Source organism: Centroberyx affinis, unplaced genomic scaffold, assembly GCF_046629955.1.
Source record: "Centroberyx affinis isolate AG114_WGS23_722 - 3 ecotype Tasmania unplaced genomic scaffold, CSIRO-AGI_Caff_v1 ptg000576l_1, whole genome shotgun sequence".
NCBI lineage: Eukaryota > Metazoa > Chordata > Actinopteri > Beryciformes > Berycidae > Centroberyx > Centroberyx affinis.
In genome coordinates, this window is record NW_027279216.1 from 115,001 (window position 1) to 137,650 (window position 22,650).

At 45.8% G+C, this 22,650-nt stretch overlaps 1 protein-coding gene across 1 annotated transcript in view; it reads right to left on the reverse strand.

Moving 5' to 3' along the window:
• igsf3 (immunoglobulin superfamily, member 3) overlaps positions 1-22,650 on the reverse strand; it is a 61,783-nt gene that overhangs the window by 32,277 nt on the left and 6,856 nt on the right. Inside the window, exon 2 of the mRNA XM_071518372.1 lies at positions 14,732-15,112. Within this exon, the coding sequence (XP_071374473.1) occupies positions 14,732-15,112 (381 nt within the window). The remainder of the gene's footprint in view (positions 1-14,731; positions 15,113-22,650) is intronic.

Genomic DNA, 22,650 nt, shown 5'->3' on the forward strand with positions numbered 1-22,650 from the left:
AGAAATGCCAGGGTTGACGCACCAAAGCTAGTGTAAACGCCTCCTTTCACTGCTTTTTCCTCTACCATCTCCAAAATATCTACAGTATACTGTTGTTTCACTGGTACAAACTGGAGCCGCAGTGTCTAATTCACTCCAATTCAAGAGTTTCGATGCAATAAAAGATCCACCAAGTGACATCTACTCTTACAAAATACTAGCATAAAATGAAAACAAATGAAGGCACTTTTTAAAGGATGTTAGGCAAATCACTTGTATCACACTCATACATAATGGAACCTCAATAAACAAGAGATATTGAATGATGAATCTCAGATAATGATTTTCCCCTTTTGGGATAGAGCTCTACAATTGTAGATGTGAAGAAAAAAAAGAAAATGTCTTTGTTATTCTGCATTTTTGAAAGATATAGCTGTCAATCCTTTATTAATCTTTAAAACTACTCTCTTCCTGCTCTACCTCATCTGCATGCACTTTCTCTTTCATCTACCTCCATCGCTGTTCTTCCCCGACTCTCTCAGCTCTCTGAAGTGAGTGACGGTTGTCATCCCTCAAGCTGGCCTTTCAAGTCCAGTCACACAGGGAAAGAAGTGTGGGGGACACGAGGACACAAAAACGGAGGAAAAGAGAGTCTCAAAAAGACATGAAAAGAGAGAGAAAGATGGTAATTTAGGAGGTTTGATCTGTATACTTTGTACCCACCCCAACCCACCCCTAATATCGCTCTACAGTATGTGCTATGGCTATTGAAGTTGCAGAAACAGAAAAAGATTCCTTAAAGAATACATGAACAATAGGGAATCAAACGCATTGTTTGTGCACACAGTATCTGTATGCGTTTGCTTGTGCGTTTGTGGGTATGAGTGTGTTTACAAGGGAACAAAGATGGAACAAAAAGACTGAAGTGAGGGAGGTGCCCTTGCTATCTGATCTCGGTTGTGGTCTTGTCGTGGGAGCAACTGATTACCAGAAGAAATGGCAAGCCTGACTCACTGCCCTCTGGATGTTACCACTACTACTAATGTTCTGGCTCACACAAATACACTAACGCTCTCTCTTTATCCTTCAATAACACATGCAATACATGTATGCACCCACACAGAAGTCGGTTCCTTGTATCTCTATGTATTTCTTAATGTATGCGTCTGTTTATGTGCCTATTTAAATGCCTAAGTGTCTGTGAGCGTGTGTGTGTGTTGCTGCAAAGCAAATGGCCATTTGGCAAAGCCAAGGGGGTAATTATTGATAATTACTCTGTGAAACTGAGAGCGCTGCTGAGAGGAAAATAGAGTGAGTGAGTGGGTGATTCTCAGCTCCTCTTCATGCGAGCCCAGCCTTGGCACCAAGCGGACCAACGTCACTCGCTGACCCAGGAAGCCTGGGACAAATGCACACACTCACTTGTGTGGGTCTACACCTGTCTTTCTCATAGTTATTATCCATTATCATGCCCATTAACATCCTCCTCTTCTCTGTCCTACTCTGTGAGAGTCGTTGCTGAGTCATCTGGCTCAACTGGGGGACTGGAAAGAGAAAGAGAGTGAGAGAGAGGGAGGAGTAGGAGGAGGCAAGATGAGGCTGAAGATAAAGAGTTGGAGGAAGAGCAGAGAGGAGATAAAGGACAGAGGAGATGATAGGTGTTGCTTTGCTTGATGCATCCACAATCCACCACAGACACACAACTAATGATTCTTGAACAGGATGTGAAAACTGCTTCAGATAGATTCTTATTATTCTGTTTGTAGCCTATATATAGGCTGAGAGTGTACTTGTGGCACTTCAACCCCCTGCATGCCTGTGCACGCGCACACACACACTAAAATCTGACAAACAACACAGAGAGCAAGTACAATCACAGGAGACTGGGAGAACAAGCAGGTCTTCAAACAAAACACACCGAGAGCAACCGGTAAAGCAAACTCTGACGAGCCGAGGTCTGAACACCATCCCCAAGAGCGTGTACCGATAAAAAAGGACAGGATACAGAGTTAAATGAGAGAAAAAGGGAGAGTAAGGATCGTGTCTTGGAGCCAGAAAAGAGACATGGGGGAACAGTCTTTAAAGGAGAAGAGAGGGGTGAGAGGGGAAAAAAATTGGAGTTGAAGGCTGCAGTGTGGGATCTGGGGCCACAGCAGGGGGTGCATCCATAATACAACACATGCACATGATCAGATGGGCCCAGCACCTAACACTAAGATGCAGAACACACTGGGCTGCCTTCATCTATCTGTTCCTGTTTTTCACATATTTGTGTGCTAGATGCAGCCGCAAAAGATGCTCTGCATTTATCACCAGTGTCTACACCCGGGGATGTGATTGTATGTTGCCTTGATAAATCTCTAATGTCAAAAAAGCTTGTGCATGTTCACACAAAAGCTTCACCATCCATTATAGTGTTCCCCTGTTATTTTATTTCATGCAGCAATGGTGCTTGGGTGCAAGTTTAGTTTTGGTTCCCCATACCTCCCTGTTTGGGTCAAAGTTATGGTTGTAATGCCAGTTCCAGTGCTAAAAATGTTGATTTTTTTCAATCAAAATATTAGGACTAGTTCTTAATTGTGTTTTAGAATAAATTATGGCAAAGTTTTAATCTTATTTTGATTTCACATTTTCTGGAGCGAGGTTGGTAATTTTCACGCCATGTTGGGACACCACTCCTGAGGAATCACTGCATCAACATAATAGCACACTCACTTATCTCCATATGGATCATGTCGTAAACGTATTTGAAATTACTTGTGATTAGTGGACAGTTCTCAGTTTGCTAAGCCAGCAAATATTTGAGGTGAATGTGGTGAGCAAGCTGATTGTTGCAGAATTTCAGTAAGCTACGGCCTTGGTTAGAAGCATGAATGATTTCCACATTGCTGAATATATTTTGGTATAATGAATAAATGTTTCACTAACACATCCCATTGATCCATGTAGCAAAAACAAAAGCATCTAGTCATTACAGAATCTTCCACCCAGTAAGCAGGGAGAAATGGGGTTTCTACATTGGCTAAATCTGTCAGCAAATATGATCAGGACAAAAAACAGGCTAAAGGCAAAGTTTTACTTTTACATTATGTGCAGACTAAACAGGCTCTTCAAACATTATGAATAAATGAGTAATTATTTGTTATTAGGAGGATCAAAGTTTGGATTCAAAATGAATGTAAAAAAAACCATATAAACCACATATCTGAAAACGTATACCGCTTACGTCAAACCATTTCCTAAATTTATCAGAACAAATCTGTCTATGTCTTGCTTAATAAATGAGGCACTGCGTTTGTGTGTGTGTGTGTGTGTGTGTTTGCATGTGCACGTCTCGTACTATCCCTTCTGATCAGGCGTCACCCACACAGTTCTATAAAAACACACCATGTCCAATCTCCTAAAATCTGAGGAGAGGAGAGAGAAATGGGGAGGGATGAAGGGAACGATGGAGGGAAGGGAGGAGAGGATATGAGAAATCTTATAGTGTCTGCTGTTATGAGCTTTTCAATAAGGGGCAGTTAGGTCCCCTGCTAATGGAACATCACTCTGAGTGTGTGTGTGTGTGTGTGTGTGTGTGTGTGTCCTCTGCTAGAATGCACAGGTCACAGTGACAGAAAGGAAAAGGGCTCTCCATTTAATAAAGGGGTCTCTGAAGCATCCTTTCCTGTCTCTGTACACCGTCATTCTTCTCCAGGCTCTGTCCCATTTTTCTCCTCACAATTTTCTCCTCACCCCAGCGTTATTCCGTCTAGGCCCCCCCCCCCCGTGCCCCCCCTCTCCCCGCCCCCTCTCTCCATCGCGTTGCCTGGCGAGTTTTCGTTTTTTGTTAGTCGAGCTGCTTGTCAGCACCCAATTATCACTTATTCTGTTTTTCTCGGCCTCGTCGTCGCCCCTTCCCTTCCTCTTCATCGGCATCTCAGAACGCAGGGAGGCATGTTTTTATCGAGTGCTGAGCGCTCTCGAACGACCTTGTTATACTGTAGCGGCATACGTGTGAGACAGTCAGTGACTCCATCTCAAACTTTCTGATCCTAGAGGGTCACAAAATCTAGTTAGAAGTCACATCTGTCCCTGTGTGTGTGAGACAGAGCCAGACCCCTGTGGCTATTATAGCTCATTATACCTGAAGGCAGAAGGATAGACAGAGATCAAAATCAGTCTCTCTCTCAGTCTCTCTCTCTCTCTCTCTCCCTCCCTCTCAGTCTCTCTCTGTCTCTCTCTCTCTCTCTCTCTGGCCTGAGGGGACAGCTGCTCTCTGACACACACAGACACACACTCTGCTCACCCTAACATCCCCTTTCCCCCCCAAGCGCTGTGACTCAGCCTTACTGGGTCGCTGAATCACCCACACTCTTAAAGGATCATGTGGTATTTTCAACACATCACTTTTCAACAGAACATATGTTAATAGCAACACATATTGGCACAGCATATGTTCTTACCAACAAGTCCTCTGTTGCCACAAAGAAGACACAAAGATGTGCTGGAAATTGACACATCCTTTTTAAGAGTGCAGGGACCCAGGGACACACACCATCAGACATGACAGGTGTGTGTGTGTTTCTTTCATATTGTTTCATTCTTTGTTAACAAAAATGTTTTAAAAAGTAGATAACTGCCATCTCATGCAGACAGCATGCTACTAATTGAAAAAATGTGATGAAAATATGCTTGATATAAATGAGACTGGCTTTCTGTTTTAAAAACAGAGCAATAGTTTTGCATTGCATTTTAAAACAATGATTGACAACACTCTGCAGCACAAACCACATTGCTACAGTTTTTGAAGTGGGTAACGCAAAAGTACACTAAGTTACTTTTAATAAAGACTAGCTAACTGTAGTAGCTAATTCCTTTTAAAAACTTTTATGTGTAAAGGTGATCAAAACATTAACAAGAATATATCTGAGGCAGTTTTTACACATCCAGAAAGTTGGTGTGTGCAAGTGTGTGTGTGTGTGCTTGCATCAGTTTGTTTTATTCCATTTGTTTGAGCCCATGTTTTATCATTGGAGAAAGTGGGAGAAAGTGGGAGAAAGTAAGAGAAGAAAGAAATGAAAAAGTGGGGGGGAGGGGAGTGAAGGTGTGGGCTTTGTTATTGTAGCAGGAGAATGGTGACGTTGAGTTAAAAGGCTGAATGTGGTGATAAGAGAGGGATTCGTGGTGAGTAGAAGCTTTAAATATGAGATGCTGTTTACACAAAGACAGGAGAAGAGGATTTAACACAAACTAAGACACACAGAAGCACACACACACACACACAATATGACATTGCTACCTCTCACAGAGGCCGAGCCAGGAAATGAGCCTGAGAGAGAGGCGTGTAAGGAAGACGGAGAGAAAGCGGGAGATTAAAAGGCAAGGCGTGAGAGGAGGGGTAGTCTGGAGAGAGGTGGGAGTATGAAAGACAAATCTTCCTAAGAGCGTTTGAGAAGAGCTGTGTGCAAAGCTATCGTTGACTGAAATCCTTTAGAGCATCAAAGATGTGCTCATCATGCCTAAACACATGAAATATTCCCTCCATTTCCCCCTGCCATTCAATATCACCCTCCATTTCTCCCTCTCTCTCCCTCTCTCCCGACGTTTCTCCTCTCATCTTCATCGGCTTCAGACCCACTTTCTCCAACGTCTTATCTATCATCTATCTTTCTTTAGCTTTTCCTCTCATCTCCACTCCTCCTGTATCCAAATAAGTACATAAATTACAGAGAGAGAGAGAGAGAGAGAGAGAGAGAGAGAGAGAGAGAGAGAGAGAGAGAGAGAGAGAGAGAGAGAGAGAGAGAGAGAGAGAGAGAGAGAGAGAGAGAGAGAGAGAGAGAGAAGGCAAAGGAGAAATGCATGCAGACTCTTCCTCTGTGTGTTTGTCTTCTTTATCTTTGCTGTCCTAGAGGTTGTTATCACTGGTTTTTGCTCTGTCTGCCTCTGGAGCGCTAACATCAGCACAAACACACACCCTGTAGTCATTACACCCCCCCCCCCCCACACACACACACACACACACACACACACACACCCAAGCAACCCCACAGCCCAACAGCATACCTATCGACACACATGCACGCACACGTGTATGTGCACTCACACACATGCACACATGCGTACACGTTCCCACTTGCATACTATAAACGGCATTTATCAAATATATTATGATTCTAATATTACCGCCGGTGCAAACATTAAAACTAATAAGCTCAGTCCTCAGTTCTGTGCTCCGCTTGCTGTCTCCCTCCCTCTCTCTCTCTCCCTCTCTCCATCTCTCCCTCTCACCATCCCTCCCTCCATCCGTCGCTCCAGCCCCAGATGGTAAAGCACTGTGACCAATTAAAGACTTCCCTGAGGATAGAACCAGTTATAGCCCCAGCCATCTGACCACGGCTTTCAGTGTGCATGTGTGTGTGTGTTTTTATATGTGTGTGTTTGTGTGTGTGCACACGTAAACAACACAAAAACGTTCATTGTCTTTTAATCAGTGTACAAAGCCTCATCTTTTGGCCACTTCCAAATGCTGTTTTTTTAAGGTATATTGGTGTAAGTGATGGATGTTCAGGACCAGGTCTAAAGCTGTTGGTGGTGTACACACACACACACCATGACAAAGATCGGTTATCAGTTCAGTGGAGCACAGTGTGGGGCCTGAGTTGAGTGGAGCAGGCTGAGTGTGGAGGCTGTGCCAGAGGTGCTATTGAAATGGCAGGGCATTAGCAGGTATGCCTGCCTGTGTTTGTGTGTGTGTCAATGACAGAGTGTCAGTGAGAGAGAGAGAGAGAGAAAGAGAGCAGGAGTGTGTGTGTGTGTGTGTGTGTAAACCCGGTTATAGCGGAGTGTGGCTAATGGAGGTGGGCAGCACTGAATCACCAGGCACCCGTCCAGCAGGGCAGCAGATGAGGGGAGCAACTGTCCGTCTGAATGGGAGCCAGCACTGAGGGGACTTAGGCATATGCCTCCCTCCACCCCTCATGCACACACACACACACACCCACACACACCTCCCCACCCATGTTCCCAGGTGGCGGTCAGTCCTGGCAGAGGGGCACAGGTGGCAGCATATGTCTGGTGTCTACCTGTCAATCAACTGAGAGGAAGGGAGGGAGGGAGGGAGGAGTGGTCATGTGTGTTTGATTGTATGTGTGACTGTGTGTGTATGTGTGACTGTGTGTGTATGTGTGACTGTGTGTGCCTGTGTGTGAATGTGTCGATACACAAACTTAAAAGTCCTTATATGAATGCCTTTAGTCACTGGTGTGTGTGTGTCTGCAGAACATGGGGAGTCTTAGATACTGTACAGCCTTTAGACAGTGGTGTGTCCCTGAGACTGGCTCCAGGGCCATCAGCTCACTTGCCTTGGTGCTGCTTCACTAAAATGAGTTCAGCCTCCCAGGCTTCTACTTTACTTCTCCTCCAATTCCACACCGGCACTCAAAAACAGCCTGCGGCTGGCTCTACAGCTCACACTCAAATCCATTACATTAGACGTTTTAACTAAACCACTGTTTCCCATTCCAAATAATGAGGCCGTGATTAGCATGCTAACGAGGTGGGTGTGATGCTAATCTCTTAACTGGTATCAGCAGTCTTTCTACCGACGGACCGATGCCAAGAGAGGGAGGCGGAGGATTGACTGCTTTAATAATGCTGTTTCTCCACCTCTCCATACACAAGTTATATCGCTGAAAAGAGAAAGGCTCTGCATTTGTAATGTGTTTGTGCGTGCCTGAATGGCCTGCCTTGAGTGTGGGTATGTATGTGTGTGATTGCCTGTGCACGCCCTTGCACAAGTATATGTATGTGAATGCATTCTCTTGCTTGTGTGTTTATGTTTGTGCCTGTGTCAAAAGGGTTATCGGTATAGCCTGCACTAGGAACAACCGCCACCTTGTCCTCCTGTCCCCCCCATGCTCAGATAAGGCTTCAAAGCAGCCGCCAACATCAAACAATGCAGTAGCAGGCCGTCCTGGACTTCACTCCCAACCGCATGACTCCTGGAGGCTATTATGCTGCCTGTTCCACTCTTTACTAACACACACTTTAACGGCACACACACAAATACTCGTTAGCACATCCATTCACATCCATATTCATGTTGCATTCATATTCAAACTGTGGCTGTGTAGCGTTAATCTCACACAGAGAGGAGGCAGCGGGCCCCTGAGGGTTAGCGCTTAGCTAAGCTAATCAAATCAACTGGAGGAACAGTGGCGCATCTTTGGCCCATTATATAAACATTAATAAACATATACACTCAGCACACACACCAACACAAACACAAACACACAAAAGTGCATTTGTTAACATAATAAATCCTTTCTCATTAGCCTAGCTCGTTAGCGTGGGCACTAAGCTAAATGCAGAGCTCTCTCTCTGACATCATTTTTATTTTCATATGTGTAACAGTCAAAATCAGCCAGGAAGTGTATGTATTTGAAAGTGTGCCTGTAGGCTACAAGAAAAGCAAAGCACTGCGGCCTGATCACTGCAGTCCACTTCGGCTTCATGTAGTCTACGATACGCACATTTGATCTGCCCAGTCTCCCAGGTGCCTTCTACCGGAACGTGTCTGTTTGGTGTTTCCGAGCCGCTGCAACTGGACAGACAGTTGACAAGATGTGAGAGCCACCTCAGAGTATCAAGATCTCCCCGTCTCGCCCTGTTCAACTCTGGCGGGGCGTCGTCCTGCTCTACTGCTCTTGTTTTATTCACGGTGGTACATCCTCTATTCTGTTGTATTGTCTACCTCAGTGATCCGCTGGCTTGTGTTATGTCTCCTTCAGTGATGTTCAGTAGAAAGCATGTGTTCCGATGGGAACGCTACAGTACCGTCTCTCTCAGACTCAATTATGGGTGCGACATCTGTCCTGACTGACAGCTCGCTGGTGCGCGTGTGTGACTGCGAGTGTATGTGTGTGTGCGCGTGTGTGTATGGTGGGTCCGAGTGGCAGTAATGTTATTGAGCAGGAAGCCTTGTCCGTTAGAGGAGATGAGATGTGCAGGGAAATGGCAAGCCAGACACAGTGATAAAATCTCTTTCCATTTGGAGTCCTGCCCGGTCCAGAGCTCAGAGCCAGTGCGCGTGTACACACACACACGCGCACAAGAACGAGAGAGAAGGGAACGTAATTGTAAATGAAATTGAGAGGTGATGGCGAGGCCAGAAAGAGATGGGGGGGAGAGAGAGAGACAGAAAGAGAGAGAGCATGAGAGAGAGAGAGAGAGAGAGAGAGAGAGAGAGAGAGAGAGAGAGAGAAAGCAAAGAAAGCTAAAAGTGTCACTGCGAGGAAGACAACTGTGAGAGATAAAGTGTTCCAGTCACACACAGGCCAGTGCTCCCAATCAATACCAACAGACACACAGAGATATAACCTCCCTCGTCTATTCCTCTGCCGTCCCTCTCTGGCCATCCTCTGTCTATCCATCTAGCCATCCATCCCACATATCTTATTATACCTTTCCTCATCAACCCGTATGTTCATCTCCTCTCGAGAAACGCCTCTCTACATCTACCTACTTCTTCCTCCTCTGTCCCCATTCAATCACCCACAGGCCTTTCTCCTGTGACGAAGCTGAAGGGAAGACTGTATTGACAAACCCATATACCTGCATGAGCAACGCCAATAGAGGGGTGAGAGGGGGACCAGATTGAATCGACTCTCGAGCGCTGGATGGATGGGGAGAGCGGGGATCAGATGGAGAGAGAGTAAAGAACAGGGTAAGGGGAGGCGGGGTCTCGCTGTCACCCGGTGTAGAAGATAGAATGTAAGATGACATCTCCCGATCTCATTAAGCGAAGTAGAGGAGTGCAGCTTGGCAGCGCTGACTCCCTCGTGAAAAGAAAGGCAGGAGAAAGACACAAATCAGAGACATGCACAACGCTGAGCTCAGCAGAAGCGTGATTCAGCCACTTTTATGCTGTATGTTCAGCTGTGCAAAGGCTCAACTAGTCCAAGACGCATCAACACTCCCTTTCTTTCCTGTCTCCACAAATGCAGACAGTCAATTTGTGCACACGCACTCACAAAATAAGTAAGCATGAAGGACCGCAATGCACAAAGACGCGTGTACACACAATATGCACGTACACACATACACACACACACAGATAATTGCATTTTGACCTTGTGTTGGCAGTGGTTAACTACATCAGCCAGGCTCCCAGGTCAAGGGCAGGACCACAGTTTTATCAGGTGAAAGGATTCCCTTCCTCCATGGGAGACGGAGATGAGAGAAAATGAAACATAGGCCTTGGTGTGAACACAAATATGCTGAAAATTAAACGTGGGAATGGAGAAATGCTGTATTTTTGCCTTGGCTCGTTCAGCGAATGAATGGTTGGCCAACATTATTCTTTTGCCTTAAGTGAAATTCGTACGTCTCATCTCTACCCTTTTCCCTCTCTCTGTCTCCAGTCTCTTCCATTCGTGCTGGCTAATTGCGTTCAGAGCTCGTATGGCTGTTAGTAACTGCATTAACCTTAGGAGTCACATCAGGCACCGACAGGGCCTATTTAAAACGCACCCCTATAGCGCCAGCTGTATTGTGGGTAATGCCTGGGGGAGGTGTAACCAATCAGACTGGAGTCGGGAGGAACAGCTAATCATTCATTGGTCGCTCACTCTATTCAACACCCCCCATCACCCATTCCAACACTGCGGCTTCTCTTCCCCCATTCCTCTCTTTTCCAATTTCCTCATCTCTGCCTTTTCGCACCATCCGTCTCCCTTCCTTTTCTTCTAAACCACTCACTGGCTAACTGATTTTTACTCCAACGTCACACATCTTAAGACAGACGTTTTCTTTCTTTCTCCTGTCCAGTCACAGTGAATAAAAGAACAGAGTAACATTGCTTCTGTTTGAAAACGTACCATGTCTTCGGCTGTCCAGCTCTATTACTACAACCACACCCACGGTACTGAGAGTGGGTGATTACTGCCAAACGTGGAGGCTAGAATCTGTTTATCTGCCAGAACGAGTGACAGTGACTCCTATGGTCTTTTCTATGACGGTGAAGGCGTATGGGAGATTCATGGTGAGTAAGAGCAGTCTGATACTCGTCTGTGTGCGGGCCTGTTCCTCTGCTGGAGCCTGGTGGTTGGACTCCCTCACACACAGGCTGGTGCGTAGGATAAGGACAGCCATGATGGCCATGTCAGGCTGTTGTCCTTTTCTTCTGCAATCTGATGCGTAGGCAGAAGTCAAACACACACACATATACATGTGCAACCGAGCACACAAACATAAACACACACACACACACACACCACACATATACAACGTTAGAGCGTAGGAGGCTAAGCTTAGTCAATCTCCTGGGACCCACCCTCTCTTTAGGAACCATGACTCCCAAGATCTGAGCTAGCGGTGTTTACAGAGAAAATAAAGATGACCTTTGACCTCACAGAGCTTCACAACACCCAGGTCAATCACATGCCATGTTAACCTTTAACCTTTAACCACTAACAGTGTAGAACAAACTACTGCTCTTTCTATAGGGGAGATACATTCAAACTAAGAGCATGAAAAGTAATGATTTTTGAAACAAAAGAAAAAAAACATTTTCAATTTTGATATGCCTTATTCATTCCCCGAGGGGGACATTCCCCTTTCACACTCTGGTTGGGGTGCAGGTCAGCCAGGTTGCGGTGCCCCTGCAGCTGGTTGCTCAGTAATAGTTTGACAGGTATGGCCACACTGGGGATCGAGCGCGGGCCCCTCTGGTTGGGGGAGGACCTCACTAACCACTAGGCCATCCTGCTGCCCCTCTCAAAATCTAAAAATCTACCTCTGTCTGAGAAAATAACAAAAGAAATGTCAAACCAAACCTCCCTCTGAAAAGCCGTGTTACAAAAAGGTGATTTCCCTGCAGCTAATAGAAATAAGCCACTCTATGATTTAGACATTATCCAGTATTTGTGCAATGATGGCCAATTATTCTTTTCAGATGCGTAATATTACTGCACTGCCTGAGGCAGTATTGGCACTTAGGGGGAGTATTGGCTGAGCAGAGCTTCAGTTTCAATTGATTGGTCTGGATTCAGTATCATAGAGAGAGTACAACACACACACGCACGCACACACATACACACACCTGCTGACTGTCATCTGAAAAGGTGTTTCAGACACACAAACAGCAGCAGGGATCATCTTTCCAGGCAATCAGCCAAGGTGTCTGATTCTACATGGCAGACAATACAACACACGAAAACATCGTCACAGTATCGGGGAGAACGGTGTCCAGGTGCGCTGCTGAAACCTTTCCCCTCCTCAGGCAGCAGGTATTGAGTTCCACCTTAAAGCCCTCCCCTGCTCTGCTCTCGACACCACAGTGACAGTTGGGGAAACAGATCCCTGGGAGTCAGCCTCAACGCAGCACTGAGAACACAGATTAGGGTGGCCTTCTACACTTATCATTAGCCCTGACCCCCCCAACCACCTCCACCACCACACACACACACCGCTCTCTATCTCTTATCCTTCCTCTCTTCACTTCTTCCACAGTGCTTTCCTGCTTCTGGCTGTCCTCTGACATCACCCTGGAGACACCACACATACACACATTTCCCTCTCAGAAGCACCCTTTCCTCTCACAGGCAGCATTAGCAAAGGGCTTTTTAAAACATAACAGAGCGAGACAAGAATAGGGAGAGAGAAAGGTCGGTGGATGGAGACAGACAGAGAGAAGACAGTAAGAGAGACAGGCGGAAGGAAGAAGAAGAGGAGGGGGAGGGGAGGGTGGACAGGGTATTGTTTGTCCACAACAGTCCGAGGAGGCGTGCAGCTGCCGCGGGGTGGGGAGGGGTGGGGCGGGAGAGGGGAAGGAGAGACCCTGCAGTGTACCCCTGACCTCGGGAACTGGGTTAAGAGGTTAGAGACACAGAGAGAGGCTCAGATAACAAAGTCCCTCAACACCTCCTCACACACACTCTCTCCAGCCCTCTCACACACACTCAGGCAGATCTATAAATACTGTGCGCCATCAGCGGCAATGTTTTACAGCCCCCTACGCCTGAGCCCTGCCCCACATTCAGATCATACTGCTCATACTCAAGGCACAAGCCACAGATAGGCTTGTCGAGGTCCTAAAAATAACATGGATTCAATTAAATACTGAGTCTATTGATCTGCCAAGTACAAAATGACTTCTGCTTCTGAGAGCATTGATCAGAGCAGCCTGACCTGACACTGACACAAAAGAAAGCATATCATTATTGGCATTTCCCCACCTCACAGTGCCACACACTGTGTGACATGAACTTGCTGGGACACAAATACATTAACGTAACTTGAGTTTTCAGGACCATGAGTGTCTGGTTTGCACTTTGACCCCGTCATTAGAGGAAGGTCAGCAACCTCAGGGATAGAGGCATGAAGCTATGATGGGAGTGGGAGACGGGAATCCCTGTCCACAACAGCTGTGTCCTCGGTATGTTTGGGTAGCTCTGTGTGTGTGTGTGTGTGTGTGTGTGTGTGTGTCCGAGAGGTCCAAGAAAGATAGAGAGAGAGAGGGAGGGAGGGAGAGAGAGAGAGAGAGAGAGCGAGAGAGAGAGAGAGTGAGAGGAGTGGCAGAGGGAAACAGATGCCGCTGACAGACGGATGTTGGAAACCTCACACATTGTGCAGACACACAGGGTGTGTTATTAAAACAGTTCAGGGCGAGAGGAGAATGGACTGTGGGAAGGATGGAGGTGTGTGGTGTGTGTGTGTGTGTGTGTGTGTGTGTGTGGCATGATCGCCCCTGCCCAGAACAGGTGGGACTCTGTGTGACAGTGCACATGAAGTGCAACTCTCATTCCCACACTCTTTCCTAGGGACACAAATTTCTTTTGGGGACTGATTATGATAACCGATTTTTTATGTGTGATCAGCCAATTACTAACCTTATTGTGACTTAAATCTGTATTTTACCTGGACTTACAAAGCAAGCACAACCAGTAAAATTCCAATATAGCACTATGTTGTATTACAGATTGCATTTTATTTGCTGCATGACAATGCTGGCCAAACCATGTGGAAATAAATTTGTTTTTATCCAAATATAATTATTATATGCCACTGCTTGATGACTGAGATGCTTACTCACCTCTTCCCACAGATCGCACCAAAACAGGTGCCATTGTGGAAACACAGGCTGTGCCCAATACATTGAATTGTTTATAATCATATAGGCTGTGAAATTCATAACACAATGTCAGAAAGCTGTCACTGTTTTTTAACAGTTGACGACAGCAAATGAATATAAAAATCAATCACTCTCAAAGCGCTCTGTTCAGAATTGAACAAAATGAAATGACCAAGTCTCTCTCTCCATCATGCTCCCAGCAATTCTGAAATTAAAATCAGCAAGGCTGCTTAAAGAATGGATGAGCCTGCTCTCTACTGAAAAAATAAATTACTGTCAAATGGCAAATGAGCACGAACAATAAATGAACACAATAACGTGATCGGGCAGTTGAAACGGTGATCGGCCGTTCATCGCTGACTTATTTAGAAAATCTATCAGCTGATTATGATTGGTGGCCGATTGATCGGTGCGTCTCTACTACTTTCTATCTCACTGGGGGTGGGTCTGTTTAAATATAACAACATGGGATAGAAGTATGAATAGAGAAAATATATGACAGTCTATATCATTATTGGGAAAACTACAGATATGATACACAAACCGACAGAATCAGGGAATAAGGACTGCGGCCTTATGGTTAAATAAATCAGTGTGTATGTGTGTGTGCTGAGGGTGTGGATGTGCTTAGAGACTCACCAGTGAGGTTGGTGCGTGCGCTGTAGGAACCCAGGTACTGCCCGTCTGTGTTGGGTGTGTAACACTCAAACAGGCCCTGGTCCCTCGCCTGCACCTTGCTGATGTGCAGCAGGGCCGAGTCGCGGCTCAGCCTCTCCACGTAGATCTCTTTACTATTCACCCTCTGGGCATACACCGCGTAGGCATAGTTTGGCTGAGCCGTGCTCACGATGCGGATCTCCCTGTCGGGCGCCGACGCCAGGTACATGGACCACTCAAAGTCCTGCTCCACCCCCTCCTTGTAGCCAGTCACGTTGCACCAGATCGTCACGTGGGAGCCCTCCGTCCGCACCAGCGGTCCACTCTGCACCATCACCACTCTCTGAGCCACGGCAACACCGGCTAGAGACAGAGGTGGGGAGAAGGAGAGAGAGAGGGGGGGGGGGAGGAAGGAGAGGAAAGAGAGAACATGGGTTACAAAACTACGGTTTAAATATTTAGTATCGGCAGAGTTTATGCACCCCACATCTCCCAGGAAATACAGAAACGGTGTGACATGTGGAGCTAAGCATTCTGGAGAGTGCTCACTGTGGTTGAGGTGTGCACACGGACACACTCACACGTACACGCTCGCACATGCACACTTGCAAACTTTCTGAAAACCTTTGACCACTCGAAACATCCTCACTAACTCATTTTAAAAGCTGTCAGCCGACCACGCTCAATGCCATTACACACACACTCATATGCTAACTCCTCACCGCAAGGACATGACTCCAGCTGTAATACACTGAGTTAAAAGGAAGCCATCTGGGAGTTGGGAGGAAGGTCAGTGGGAGTCTAGTAAAACACAATGGCCAGCAGTCCGTGTCGGGCCACATCAGCACGTTAACAGGAGTTACATGTCACACATACAGTGTGTCAAGTTGTATAGTGCGGTGGTTCTCAACATGGGGTCCGGGGACCACCAGGGGTCCTTGAGGGGGTTCCAGGGGGTCCCCAACAAATTGATGAATTGTTAAACTTCACTATTATTTCATTTACAAGAAGTTAAAATAATTAGAAAATGTAGAAGAATGATTTTGATCATAGTCTCAGTTTTATCTCTACCTACAGTACAGAAAAAAAACATATCTAGCAATAAAAATATTCTCAGATTTGGGTCTGAGAGACATTCTCATTAAATGGGGGCCTGTGGCCCTAATGTGGACTAAATTAGGGTCCTTGATATGAAAAAGGTTGAGACATGGAAAGACATGGATGTCAGTTCAAACATCTGTGGGCAGTGTCAGTACAGACGCACGTATGGAGAGGATGATATGTACTGCTTTGCTTGATGCAGCCACAAACCACCACACATACACACACACATACACACCTTGTCATGATTGTTGAGCAAGATGTGCAAAGCCTGATTTGTATTATTCTGTTTGTAGCCTATATATAGGCAGAGAGCACTTGTGACTCTTGCCTCAACCCCCTGCATGCATGCACGCACACACACACACACACACACACACACACACACACACACACACACACACACACACACACACACACACACACACACACACACACACACACACACACACACACACACACACACACACACACACACACACACACACACACACACACACACACAAAGCATTCACCATTCAGGGAACAACTACAAATATCCCTCTCATCGGTCTAGAGACAACGGAGCACTCACACATACCCCAAATCCAGACAGAGCGACAAATACGCTGTTTCCTGTCTGGATGAGCAACTGGGGATTGCAGCTGTGTTTGTGTGTGTGTGTGTGTGTGTGTGTGTGTGTGTGTGTGTGTGTGCATATGTGTGTGTCGGAGTCTCTAAGAGGCTGTGTCTGTGGGCACAATGCTTGGCATTAATAATTCACCAGAACAGCTTTTTAACTTCAACATCCTCTCTCCTCTCCCTCATAGTAACTTTCTCTCACACTTCCACTACACCCCCCCATCTTTCATTCACTGTCATTAGTGTGAGTGCAAGAATGCCTGTGTATGTGTGTGTGCGTGCATGAGCTTGCAGTAAGTATTATGTATGTATATGTATATGTCTATGCGTGTGTGTATGGCTATAAAAGGTTACCTAGCTGAAAAATGAACAAACATTCACAGGCTGTGCTCACTGGGTCGGCAAAACGGAGGAAAATGGGAAGATGGACCACATTTATTTTGCTGTGTGTGCATACATATGTGTGTGCGCACGTGCGTGCATCTGCGTGTGTGGAGCATCCGTCTTCCTCATTTTATTTCCTTCCTGTGCTCCGCGCTTCAGGTCTTTTGTCTTTTGCTTCCATTTTGAGGCACATTCCGCTCATGAGCTCGTAAAACCGTTACAAATCTTTTTGGCTGCCTCAACTGACTGGGATTTAAATTCAATAACATTGGCATCCAAAAGTGAAAACTGATCACAGTGAATTACTCCATCTAGCTTGACATCTCCAAAAGGACCATCACAGGATCGATCACTTCTATGAATTCTCCAACTCACCGTTTAATAACTCTACTCTCAAAGAAAGGCAAAGTGGAAAAACTTCTTTTTTGGAGCAAATGGTCATAGGGCTGCAACTAACGATTATTTTCATTGTCGATTAATCTGTCGATTATTTTCTCGATTAATCGATTAGTTGTTTGGTCTATAAAATGTCAGAAAATGGTGAAAAATGTCGATCAGCGTTTTCCAAAGCCCAAGATGACGTCCTCAAATGTCGTGTTTTGTCCACAACCCAAAGATATTCAGTTTACTGTCATAGAGGAGGAAAGAAACCAGAAAATATTCACATTTAAGAAGCTGGAATCAGAGAATTTTGACGTATTTTTCTTAAAAAATTACTCAAACCGATTAATCGATTATCAAAATAGTTGGCGATTAATTTAATAGTTGACAACTAATCGATTAAGCGATTAATCGTTGCAGCTCTAAATGGTCACCTACCAACATATGAACTGCAACATACAACATATAACAGCTGAGTGTTTGGTTACTGACATTTGAAAATTCAATTAACATCGGTATTTCAAAGAGTAATCAAGCACCAAACACTGCTAACTCAGAGACAGAAATTGAGATCGAAAGAACAGAAACAGTATTCAGTAGAGAGTGAAGCCTGACTCCGACTAAACATGTTATGGGATGCATCAGGTAGGGGAAGCAGCCATCTATCCTGATTTAGACCTTGCTCCCCTGTTTTTCTTCACTGTGATGTCAGAGTGCTAATCTGGCGCCGCTCGGTCTCCCCACATCCAGCTCAGTTCAGCTCAGAGCGATACCGCTGCATCACCGCTTCTCATGTTACAGCTACTCATCTACAACTGCTGGCAATATATTACTCATACATCCTTAAAAAAAACAGACTATTCATACTGTGTTGGTGCACTAAGAGCTTTTCTCCGCTCCCCTCAGTCTCCTGTCATCCTCCCTTCTTACTTCTGATTGCTCACTCCCTTCCTCCATGTTTCACCACACCATCAATCCTTCCCTTCGTCCTGCCCCTCCGCTCTCTCTCTCTCTCTCTCTCTCTCTGTATATTCCTGTCTCTTCTCTGTGCCTTGCGGTTCTCCGCTTCCTTTCAGGCAGGATTTAAGCGGCTCTGTGAGACTTCAAAGTGCCCGTCGCTCTGCAGGCTGTTTAGAGAGGCTGACAATGACATACCAAACCCTGCAGACCTTCAACTGATCGCTCTAGCCCTCCATCCCTCCGCGATAATCCTTCTATGCCCGCTACCACCCTCACTCACTTCTTCACCTCTGGCTGCGCTGCCTCGATCGCCGCGCGCCCCTTCAACCATGTTTCCTTGACAAGGCCTCCGATTTTCTATTATTAACGCTCGTCTCCATCTCCCCGCATACAGCTGGAACTCCCTCTCTTCAGCCCGCCCTCACTGTCTCTGACTCTCTCGCTTCCTGACTCTCTCTTGTCTCTCAGTTTTGCATGTCCGTTGCCTCCCACTCAGCTTGGTCACAGGACACATGCGTCCAGTGTTGGATGACGGCAAATGACCACGGACAAGTTCTCTAACTGACCTTGCTGTTCAATGGCGGGAGCATGCAGAGCAATGGGAGCAGATGACTGTAAACACGCACACACACACACACACACACACACACACAAAAAGAGAAAGCTGTAAAGAGGATTATGCTAAGTGGAAGGGGGGTTAAACACTAATCCAATCATTTGTGGCCGGTGTCTTATCCACACACTGGAAACAGCAGCATGGCTGCTAGCATGCACGTGCACAAACATCATCACTTCTCTATGACACACCATAATTACACACCTAGAAAGGTGTATAATAAGACGCGTAGTGGGTGTGGAAAATATAAAGGACATTCACAGCGGTGCGCAGACGTGCTAATGTGGAGATTCCAACCGTCCGTCACCTCTCCTCACCCCACCTCCATTCCTGATTACACACACACACACACACACACACACACACACAAAGCAGATGAAACCTAGGTACTACATGCCAGTACTGGGACAGTGCCCCATTGGAGCTATTTCTGTCTCTCGCCATTTAACTCCAACTCTCTCTATCTCTATTACTCTCTCTCTCCTTCTCTTACAGACACACACACACACACACACATACACATCGTATGGCGTAGATGAAGACCAGCCCCCTCCCTCATCACCCAAAAACTTATCCACCAAAACTTTTTAAGGGAAGTTAAAGAGAGGGGAGAGGGAGGCAACTCCAGGCAGTGAAACATGAATTAATTATGAACATGCGAGCGAGACGTTAAAAAAATAAATACATGGACTAAGTCAGTGTCCTATCTCCCCAAGGGGGCCTCAGACTCATCCGACAGATCTGAAATCCTGTGAAGATCCTCAGACAGCGAGGCAGCGATGGGGAGAGGGAAGGGATGGATGGAGAGAAGAGAAGAGGAAGACGGAGGAAACTAATGAGAAGAAGACAGCCATCTCCCAGGGTGCTGAACAACAAGAAAATGCAGAAATAAGTGCACATTTCAGCACGACTTGATGCAACACCGACTCACACATACATGTTCAGCACATGTATGTGTGTGACACAGAAACTGAGAGATGGGGAAAGATAGAGAACATAAGACTTGTTTCCTCTCTAGGCTTCTCACCGCTGGTTAACCATTCTCCAAAATCAATCTGCGTCTTTCTCCCTCTAGGCCCCCAAAAGCATTTGACCCCTTTAACATCATTACCAGAGAGAGCAGGAGCAAGAGAGCGAGAGAGCGAAAGAGCGAGAGAGAGAGAGAAAGAGAGAGAGAGCGATTCCAAGATGGGGGAAAACTGGAGGGAGAAAGATGAAAGCGGTAGAAAGACGAGAAATTTTCAAGGAAGGGAAAAGTTGTCATTTAGGGAGGAGAATAGAATGTCGTCTATTTCCTGAAAGCGCTGGGCAAAATAAACTCTTACATCCAGCTCATGACAAAAAGATTTTTACTCTTGATCTAAATTTAGATGGAAAAGATTTCTTTCCATTTAATTTACATAGCAAGTGGATCTGTGCCAGATCTGACGGAGGTGTGACGGAGTGGCTTAGTGGTCTGAGAAATGTTCCGATAACTGGAAACTCACAATCCCCACTACAGCCTGTGTGTCCACTGGCAGCCAGATGAAAGTGTCCGTGAACAAGAAACTGAATCCCTCCCTGCTCACTCATTACATGTTGCAGCATGTCAGCCTAATGTTTAATGAAATGACAGACTGAACTCAATCCTCTCGCTTCTTCCCCCCTCTAACTTTCTCCAGTTGCTGTGCCCTTGACTGACAGCACCTTGACAGCATCAAATATTAGGCCTACAATCCAGATCTCATCCTTTCTCTTCTTTCCAATTATGACGCCTTACCTTTCCTTGGGTGATAAGCATCTTCTGCATGTAAGAAATCAATTTAGCAGGGCCGTCATTAACAACCTCTGACCCTTCCACCAGATTTAAGGCCCTTATCAAATCCCAGACCACAGCCTGCTTTACCAATAGGGATGTTTTAAAAGACAAAGCAGGTGGAAGAGGCCGCTGCGTCTGCGGACAGTTTCTGTACCGATGAAAAAGCGAAACATTTCCCAGCGTTTGAGCGAGAACATAATTTTAGCTGTTGGAAGTCGGTCAGCTGGGAAAGAGGTGTGATTGATTCTGTGTATGTGTGAGTGTGTGTGTGTGTCTGACAGGGAGGAAGAGAGCGAGAAAGGAGAGACAGAGTGTTCAACCACCATTAGAGACCAGTTAGACAGATCGGAAGACCACTCTAACAGCTGACCACCAGTCATACAACGACTGCCCATTACACCTACACAGCTCTAATCGGGGGGGGGGGGGGGGGGATGACATGGGTTACAAAACTGCGGTGGAGAGTGGGAGGATGAAGAAGGATATACGTACGTCACTATCTTATCTTTGTATGAGTCAGTGATACGGATACAAGGCAAGATGAAGACAGTTACATGGAGGGAAAAAGGTCACACAGGATCAAGGGAGGTTTTGTAAGCCGGCAGTGTTGAGGAGGGCTCCCCATTCTAAGCCTGAAAAGTACATACACACACACACACCAATATTCTCTCTCTTTCTCTCTCTCTCTCGCTCTAGCTGGAATACAAAGAGGTCACATGTAAATTCCTCTCGCTCTTTGTCCTTTCATTTTCACAACTGGGACTCCCGTTTTGTGTCGTACCTGGGTCTTGCCGGGCTCTGCTCTCACTATGCTAACTAGTCTTAATTTATGGACCTCTTGGGCTACCATATGCATGACCCCACCTGTGTGACTGCCCACGACAGCTGCTGAGACCAGGATGGGAGCAATGGGGGGATATAAACAGTGTGTGTGTGTGTGTGTGTGTGTGTGTGTGTGTGTGTGTGTGTGTGTGTGTGTGTATACACAAATACATTCAATGGCTACTCCTTACCAACCCTATGATAAATAAATAATTCAGAGAGAGAGACAGAGTGAGGAACTGGGGATGGGTGGAGACGTCTCTCTTGGCCCTCTCTTGCCTCTCTCCATAAAGGCCACAGTAAAAAATTTAGTGTTTGTGAGTGACCAACTCACTGGACCATGATACAGTATAACGCCTACAGCCATGCCAGGCCAAGCCAGGCCACAACAAATATACACACATAGATAATTTGTTTTCTACTTACATAAAAGTAAGGCAGAAATATTTACAGAACAAAAAAGCTGTCAGAGAATTTCAACCCATCAGTTACATAATGATCAATCTACAGTCAACAGCTACACGTTTAATACAACCGTGCCCATGTCTGAAGCCCCCTGTTCACTTGCTTGTGAATGTTGCCCATTGATTATTGAATATATCACCACTTTTTAAAGGCACTTGGCATGGAAGCATTTTTCAAGGCTGCAGTAGTATAGTACCTCTCCTCTCTAAGCTTCTCATCAACAACATCTGGAGGATTTCCAGTCATGTCCGAGAACACATCAAAATTATTATTTAAATGTTTCTATTTATATATACATATTTTTTTTTTTTAAAGATTTATTTTTGCCATTTTATGCTTTATTAGACAGTTACAGTAAGAGAGAGACAGGAAGGTATGGGAGAGAGAGTGAGGGGAGGACATGCAGCAAAGGACCGCAGGCTGGATTCAAACCCAGGTCGCTGCGGGAAGGACTGAGCCTTATGGTACGCGCCCTACTCGGTGAGCCACCAGGGAGCCCCTATATATACATATTTGCATTAAAAAGGAGAGTAGATGCAATGCTCTTGGATATCAAATGTAAGATTTTGTGGTTCCTAGCTATATAAGGGCCCCTGAAAGTGTGGTAATCATTTACAATGTGACAGATGGTTACAGTTAGTGATTGTGATAAAAACAATGAGAAGCATGACTATCAGGAAGCCACATGGAAATGTTTAGCTCAGTAGTTAAAAAGCTGCAATCTTGCTGTAATGAGAGGATATGGCCATGCGC